Source organism: Ziziphus jujuba, chromosome 10, assembly GCF_031755915.1.
Source record: "Ziziphus jujuba cultivar Dongzao chromosome 10, ASM3175591v1".
Taxonomy (NCBI): domain Eukaryota; kingdom Viridiplantae; phylum Streptophyta; class Magnoliopsida; order Rosales; family Rhamnaceae; genus Ziziphus; species Ziziphus jujuba.
The window spans coordinates 3,604,809-3,613,997 of record NC_083388.1 but is presented as its reverse complement, the minus strand read 5'-3'; the positions used below and the strand labels follow the sequence as shown (position 1 = coordinate 3,613,997).

Sequence of the window (9,189 nt, the reverse complement as noted above, 5' to 3'; positions counted from 1 at the left end):
TAAGAAAAATCAAATAAAAGATTGGTTCATTTTTTGTGAAGTTTTGAAAAAACCACAACACCACCGAAATCTCGTGGCAACGTGACTTTTAGCGAAGCGACCACCTACGACGTCGACAGGGACCAAGAAGAAAACTGCAACGCACGGTACACGAAGTCATTAGGCGAAACCACCCACAAAAAAAAAAAAAAAAAAAAAAAAAAGACTAAAAAATAGAGCACGTGGGCTAAAAACGGCGAGTATTTAGATGTGACGTCCATGCGGCGACCATACCCAAATTGCTTTATTTTGCGCACGCGTTAATCATGCCTCTTTCTATACCCCACTCTCACCCACTCGCCGTGTGAAATACAACCCCCCCCCCTCTCTCAAAAAACAAAAAAAAAAAAAAAAGCCCTCAATAATTTATTAATTAAATTTCATAATTAAAAAAAAGAAAAAGAAAAGTCCGCAAGTTGGATCACTGTACCCAACCATAGCGTAGCACCCCCCAAAATATATAAAATCCCCCCAAATCATCCGCCTTTCCCTTGTCAGCTTTTCCTAAACTTTCCTCTGAACCTTCTTTCTTCCTTCTTCCCCTCTTTCTCTCTCTCTCTGTCTGTCTGTCTGTCAGAAAAATGAGTTTATTTCAATCTTGTTTGAGTTTGGAATCCATTCCAACCACCTTCTGCTTCCTCTTCTTCTCCTTCACTTTCCTGTTCTCCATGTTCTCTCTGGCAATCTTCATCTTGAGATTGAAACCTTGGTGTAATTGCGACGTTTGCAGAAGCTTCTTGACTTCGAGCTGGGCCGGAGAGTTCGAAAATCTCTGCGATTGGTACACTCATCTTCTCAGAAAATCACCCAGCGGTACCGTCCATGTCCATGTCCTCGGCAACACCATCACAGCTAACCCAGAGAACGTCGAGCACATGTTGAAGACCAGGTTCGATAATTATCCAAAAGGAAAGCCATTTTCTACCCTTCTCGGCGATCTTCTGGGGAGAGGAATATTCAATGTCGACGGCGATTCGTGGAGGTTTCAGCGCAAAATGGCGAGTTTAGAGCTCGGAAGTATAACCGTCCGATCCTACGCGCTCGAGATCGTATCCTCCGAGATCAAATCCAGACTAATTCCGTTATTGAGGTCATTTGCTGTTGCTGGTGGCAAAACTGGAGATGTTGTGGATTTGCAGGACGTGTTCCGGCGGTTCTCATTCGACAACATCTGCAAATTCTCCTTCGGTTTGGATCCAGGTTGTCTCCGGTTATCGCTGCCGATATCGGATCTAGCAGTGGCTTTCGATCTGGCATCGAAATTGTCAGCGGAGAGAGCTTTGTCGGCATCACCAGTGATATGGAAGATGAAGAGGTTGCTCAACATAGGATCGGAGAGGAAGCTTAAAGAAGCAATTAAGCTTGTGAATGAGCTAGCCAAAGAGATCATAAATGAGCGACGAAGGATGGGGTTTTCTACACAGAAAGACCTTCTTTCGAGGTTCATGGCTTCCATCGACGACGAAGACTATCTTCGAGATATTGTCATAAGCTTCCTGTTGGCTGGACGTGATACGGTTGCTTCTGGTTTGACCAGCTTCTTCTATCTGATTTCGAATCACCCGGATGTCGAACGGGCTATCCGAGAAGAATCGGATCGGGTCATGGGACCCGATTGCGAGATCGCGAGCTACGATCAGATGCGGGAGATGCATTACCTGCATGCGGCTGTGTATGAAAGCATGAGGCTTTACCCGCCTATTCAATTCGATTCCAAATTCTCCCAAGACGACGATGTTTTTCCAGACGGGACGCTTATTCAGAAAGGTACCAGGGTTACTTACCATCCCTACGCAATGGGTCGGATGGAACGGGTTTGGGGTCCGGATTGTCTCGAATTCAAACCCGAGAGGTGGTTGAAGAATGGTGTTTTTACGCCTGTGAGTCCTTTCAAGTACCCGGTTTTTCAAGCTGGGCTTAGGGTTTGTTTGGGCAAGGAAATGGCTCTTGTGGAGATGAAGAGCGTTGTGGTTGCCCTACTTCGTCGATTCGATATCCGGGTTTCCGGATCGAATTCGAACCGGTCACCGAAATTCGCCCCCGGTCTCACCGCCACCGTCAGAGGCGGTCTGCCGGTTCATGTTCATGAAAGGGGAGTATAATAATCAAGACCACCGTTGTTGTTTGATATGCTTTAGAGGTCCAACTCACATTTAACCCCAAATTGAGGATGGAAAATCATTAAGGAAGAAGAGGCAAAAAGGAATAATATTATGAAGTTACGGGTGAATTGGGTTGGCAATCTCTCTTTGGGTTAATTTTGGTCATTTTTCAGTGACCGTATTATACTGTAAATACTTAGCCAGCTAATGCATGCTTTATATTAAATATATAAAACATGAGCTTAAGTTGTAGGTTTTTTTTGGGTAATAAGCTTAATTTGTAGGTTGGTAACTATTATAAGGATGAGGAATAACATTTTAAATTGTATGTAAATATATCGTGTATGAAAAAAGCCTCATTTAATTACTAGACTTCAAGATATGCACTTCAATTGTTTCCATTTTCTTCCTCCGATGCCTAATTTATATCTCCCCAACCCACATATCCTAATTCTGTGTGCGCGTACGAGAGACTCTGAGAATCTTATTATAAAAATGAACCAATAATTATAGTTGCGGGAGAAATTATATATATATATATATATTATAAATTAATTATAATATAAAAACTTAATTATGGATGAGAGAGAAAGAATATGAGTTTTTCTAATTAAGGAGATATAAAAAAGTGGAGCAGTTTAATTAGTTAATTAGTTGGAAAGAGTACTAATAAAAGAGTAAATACTTAGGTGAATACTAATAAAAGAGTGAAGAGTAGTTTGCAGTTCTTTCTAGAAAGACGAATGACATGTTCCCCAGTATACTAGATGAGAGGCTGCATTTTGAAGCACGAGGAGTGTAATTTTAAAGCTTCTAAAAGTTTGCATGCCATGGATGAAGGTGGGCATTGCGGCCGCCCCATGTTTCAATTTTTATATCCTTTTCCTTGGACGTAATCTCTCATCATATTTATATAGCCATAAACTATTTATATTATATTAATATAAATATATATGTTTGGGGAGTGTTGGATGGACCAAAATATTTGACAAATAAAATCATCTTGACCATTAGATGAACGTATAATCTAGCATATTGAAGTTTTGAATAGTTATGATTATGATTCATATAACTTTTAAATATATTCGTTTAATAGCCAAGATGATATTTGAAAAAAAATTGTTGTCTAATATTTTAGGATATGGAACTAACTTTTATTCATTGATAAATTTGTTCTTATGCAAACTATTTCTAAAATAATAGGAAATATAATAATGTGTTAAATGCTAATTAGGGTTGTTATTTTACTAATTAGATTTTTAATGTTAAATTAGGGTTAATTGCATCACGATATCCTTGACCTATAGTATTTTGTGATTTAAAATATTAACTTTCAAAAATAGTAATTTAGACCCTCAATTTTAAATTTGTTACAAATTGATCAAATCTCTAATTTTGGCCCCCCAAAAAATGATAACTATTTTGCTTTCTTCTAATCAATCAACATTCTAATATCTTTTCTCAAAGATTGTACCTCAAGTTTTGGTAGATCTATTACAAATTTGTTTAGCCAAAATTGGGATTTGAACCGATCTGTAATAAATTTAAAAAATAAAAACTTAAATCGCTTCTTTTCAAAGTTAAAATTCTAGTAAAATCATTGATATCAAAATAAAATTAACCTTTTAAATTATTATTTGAGATGTTTGCCAACACTAATACACGACAATTCAGTATGTGTGGTAACATAATTCAAGAGATGGTACTATCCAAGAAAAACATTATTTTTATATTTAAGTATGAGTACTATTATTCATTATCGCTAACAACGTCCGCCACCAATAAAACTTATATTTATATGTGTAAACTAGTAATTGAATGCATTTAATTCATTTTGGTTTTTAAAAGTTAAATATTTATATGAGAAAACGAACTCTTGAAACAGATTTTTTAGTTTAGATGTGTACATGTATGCACGTGGATTCCTTAGAGTTGAAGTATCAACCGAGCCACACATATAATAAGTTAGGACGATTCTAGGAATGATGAAGTTCTATCAGCATCATTACCCAGATTCCCTTAATTAGAGGATAATCTAATTTTTGTCAATTAATTGCTTCCAAATACATAAATTGTAGTTAATTATTATTATTTTTTTATATAAGTTAACCTTTCTTAGCTAGGATGACTTTTCATTAGGCTGTTTAAGTAGGTCGATGGGTCGATCGTCTAGACTATCTCAACATTGATTGGATGCCTAACCGATAATCCTATATATGCCTTTATGATTGATTGATTCAGCCTAGCTTTTTGTTTTCGATTTTATTAAAAATATTCAATTAAATAATTATATATACGGGGACTATTGCCAAGCCATGTGATAAGCTAGTTATTCCGTCTTAATTAATTTCAGGGACCCAATAGGCCAACCCAAATGGAACCAATTAACTATATGAAGCAGTTAGATGTTGACGTAGAAAGATACCAATCCACCATTTCCTAAGTATATGTTTAACTTGTGAATTATAGGCTGGCTGATTGTGAACTTACTTATAATTAGCACATATATAATAATAATAATATATATATTTTATATATATACAGGGCGTCCTTTTGATTAATGAGTATATAAAGTGTTATAAAGTGTTTCTTTTTCAAGCAAAAAAAATTAACCATTGTACATATAAAATTTCAAAAAGAAATAGTTAATAATAGTATGATGTAATTAATGATTCTGTATGGAAAATATCGGAAAAAGAAACGTATATGAGTAGGTATCGAAAAACCTCTAATATTAGAGAAATGGCAATGTCATTTGCAGGACTACGTACTGACGCAAAGCATCAAACCCCTATAACAAAGCTCTTCAACTGTGAACAAAAATACTAATTTGCCTTTTTCTTTTCTTTTTTTTTTTTTTTGGGGCTAAATATATAAATTTTGCTGCTGTTCATATAAATAGTTTTAAATCAAATTCATGAAAATTACATGGATATGGTAATACTTGCAATCAAAAAGAGAGAGAGAGAGAGAGAGAGAGAGAGAGAGAGAGAGAGAGAGACCTTTTCTTTCGTTGGTAAAATTAAAATATAAAGAATAAAAAAGAAAGAGACCTATAGCTATCTAAATGCTGTATATTATATATAATTTAATGATGATGGATGCAATTGTTTGGTAGCTAGCTTAGCTATAGACAGAGAGATCAAAGAAGAAGTTGATATTGCAAGGAATAGTAGCAGGTGAGATAAACATTCAGATTGTCAAATCAAGAAATTGATGACTGACCACTCATCACTTTTGCGAATGTTTTGTAATGGGAGTGTGTGTGTGTTTGTTTTGTGGCTAAAAAAATTGATAAGAAAGCTAGTGTTTCCATCGATGAAACAAAAACCTAGTCGATTGCTGACGATGGATATCAATGGCATAGCTAGAGTTTAATAATACCCATGACTCTAAAAAAGCATCTGTCTTTTTTCCTATATATATTTATTTACACTTTTTGCACAAATAAACTAATATTTATACTTTCTCTTTTTGGTGAATATATTAATATTTTTACTTACACATCTCTTTTTCTATCTCTTTGATTTTCTCAAACGTAGCATGCGGCAATATTTAGCTAAAATATATAACAAAACCAACCTCATTTGGATTGCTATTAAAAAATTGATTATAAAGCAGCTATCAGACTTTTAGAAGAGGCATATTATTTGCCTGCTAAGTAGCTAGGTTGCTTCATATTGCATTTCATGTGGATCTTCCCGTTCTAACATGCAAGGAACATGTGCTCACTCACTTTTGATATATTTATATATGTATGTGTATGTGTGTGTGTGTGAATGTATATATATGTATAGTTGCCTGTAAATATTTCTTGTATTTTATGTGTTATGACGCACTCGCTTTCATGGGCAGGACCACTCTTTGTTTTCTCTTTTGTTATTTTTTATCCATTACCTAGTTTTACTACCTTTATATAAGTGCTCAATTCAGTGGTTCGACTTCACCTACTACATATTTAAGAATCCATTTTCTTGTTTAGAAAATAAATATATATATATATATATATATATAGTGCACAGGATAGAATTGAAGAAGTGGAAGCAGTATTGAAGGCATTTTTCAGGTTAAAAGAAGACAAACGTGGTGCACAGAGAGAGAGAGAGAGAGAGAGAGAGAGGTGCATGTTCTGATGATTATAAAGTCTCTATTTTTTTTTTTTAATTTGTTTTTTCTGGGGTATAATGCAAAGTCTCTGTTTTGTGTGCTCGCAGGAATATAATGTGATAGAAAGTTATTGCAACATCGCTTGCAACGTCATCATGAACTGCTCTTCTCAATAATAAACGATTGCTTCTGCAGTTGCAAGCTTCAGTACCACTGCCTAATTAATATGTCAACATAAATGTTTCATTACCAAAAAAATGTCAAAGTAGATGTCCATTTTTCATAACTGCATAGACGTCATCATAAGCAAAACCATTCAACTTCTCTGCAGATTAATAATATATGTACATGTATAATATAAATATCAATCACACAATTTTACTTTTTGGATTGCCATGTAGATTGATATTTAAAAATGCACCGATAATAGGTCTATATATATATATATATGTTTATATGGGGTTTAAATTGCCTATAATTAGTTTTCGTAGCTAACTATATCCATATTGTTTAATTTTATCTATTTAAATCAGTTATTGAAAGTAATCTAATAAAACAGTGGATTCTGATTGTACAACTAATTAGATTCATTTAATATTTTTAAATGTATGCATATCTATACATCATATCTGCTATATCAATTTTTTTAATTTGAAATCACTATTAGAAAAATTGAAAGTTGAAAATTCTTTTGACAACTAAGTAAAAAATTAGTGAGGATCTAAATTAAATTTAAAATATATATATATATATATATATATATGTTAAAAGAGATGGTGAGTGATGCATAAATGGTTCAGCTTGATTGGGAGAGGAGGATGATGATCTTTTGAAAAGATCATGGCAGAACAAAAGGCATGATCTCTTGGATATGGACCATATGCAAATACATATAATATCATAATAGTACATGCTAATTAATTAATAGGATAACGAGTAATTAGGCCTCTTAACCAATAACTAGATAAGATTTGTCTAATGTGATTGGAGGAACTGAGCAAAAAAGTTGACAATTTTGTCTTGAGGAACCAAAGGACTATATGCTAGTACTGAACTGACTCAGAATCCGAATCCAAACTTGTTAATATCCAATTAAAATGATTGAAAAAAGGACCAAATTTGGAATAATAATGTGTTAGGTCAGCTGAATTAAGCTCGACAACAACAAATCATGAAATCTCACACTTGCGTCATTTTCATCGTCACTCAAATTAATTTCCTTGTCCTTCTGACTTAAGCAAAGATGTCATGCCCCAGTACTTTTAATTGACGGTGAAGTTATGGCTTCAAATACATTAAATATATAATCTTCATAGCCAAACATATATTAAAAAGAAAAATAAAAAAGAATCTAAAGTAGAACAAAGCAATAATTAAGATGCTGGATTGTACAATTCTTAAATTGAGCTAGTTCAAATGTAGATAAACATAATTAGATAAGACTTCAAATATTGCAGTAAGCTAGTTCAAATTTAGATATATATAATTAGAAAGGATTTCAAATATTCTAGTTCAGCATTTCAAACGGATTCCAAGTGTTTCGAGCTCTGCAATTGCAAGGCTCATCAACGGTTATCTTCTTCTTCTTCTTCTGCTTCCTCTCTCTCTCTCTCTCTCTCTCAAACCCTAAGGTTTGGCTACTGCTTAAAATTTGGCACCAAAAAAAAAAAAAAAAAACAAATGTATAATATATGGAACAATCAAATTGAAGGTTAAATTAAAACCAGAAAAATAGCCGAGGCCTAGTCTCTTGATTTTTTTTGCGGGTTTATTGCAAGCATTGCGTGCGTTAGATCAGATAAACTAGAAATTATATATAAATAGAATTTTAATTACATTATTATTAATTTGTATAGACTTGCATTAGTTCAACCAAATTATAATTACCATCAAATGGCATTCATTTTCTTTTCTTTTTTAATTAAAAATCGCATGCACTAGATCCTTCATCCTTTGGGTTTTTTTTATTATTATTATTATTTTTAATGTAATGCCTTCGTTTTTGTTCTCATATATCATATTTTTGTATTATCAATGAATTGTGGTTTTCAATAATATGGACCCAACCCCAAAAGAACCCATCTAGTAAACATAGGACCTATAATTTGGAATTAACTGGGCTTTGTCTGGGATATGAAATTCACCTCTCTATATGCATTGCACTTTTTTTCTTTTTTTCTTTTTTTATTTTTTTGAGGTGCTTTTTTTCTGAAGTCTTTGCCTAAATAAAAAGGAAATAATCATCCTCTATCATATAGAAAAATAAATAAAAATAAATAAATAAATAACCAAAAGCAATAATAAAATAATGGATCGTAAAGGCTTTGTCTTCGCAACACAATTATATAGCTATTTTGGGTTTTACAAGCAACTGAAATAATAACAATACACACATCAAATTAATTTATCAAATTTTGAATATCAATTTAATTATGTGATATTCTAAACAAAAAAATAATAATAATAATTATGCGACATAATACATTTATCAAGCGCAACAATCTTATAACAAATTCAATTTTTTAATTTGAAAAGATAAAAACATTACAAATCACTCAGCCATGGCTAGACATACCACTACTTTCTAAGCCTGGCCTAATTATTATAATTTGTTCCGTACAATGTCTTCATACACAGCTTATTTTTTACCAACAGAGAGAGTGAATTGTGTGTGTTTAAATAGTACGATATATATAATTTAATTTTTAAGCATTCAATTAGTTACATTGATTATATACCATCACAATTCATATTCATAAACTCATGGTTCTCCGACGAAGAATTGCCGTAGAGTCTCCATTAATACTAAATTTTGAAACTTCAGAGTCCGTGGCAAAATAGACTTGAAGATGCAGATTCTGTATCACCGTCTAGAATTGGCATGCTCACCCCCATCTTAATCCTAATCACATACTTCTTTCCAAATGTCTGGCCCAACACT

At 33.2% G+C, this 9,189-nt stretch overlaps 1 protein-coding gene across 1 annotated transcript; it reads left to right on the top strand.

Moving 5' to 3' along the window:
• The first annotated feature begins 528 nt into the window (after window positions 1-528).
• On the top strand, window positions 529-2,542 carry LOC107410505 (cytochrome P450 94C1). The gene has a single exon (XM_016017935.4). The coding sequence runs from the start codon at window positions 621-623 to the stop codon at window positions 2,139-2,141; it is 1,521 nt and encodes a 506-aa protein (XP_015873421.2). The 5' UTR covers window positions 529-620; the 3' UTR covers window positions 2,142-2,542.
• The last annotated feature ends 6,647 nt before the right edge of the window (window positions 2,543-9,189 follow it).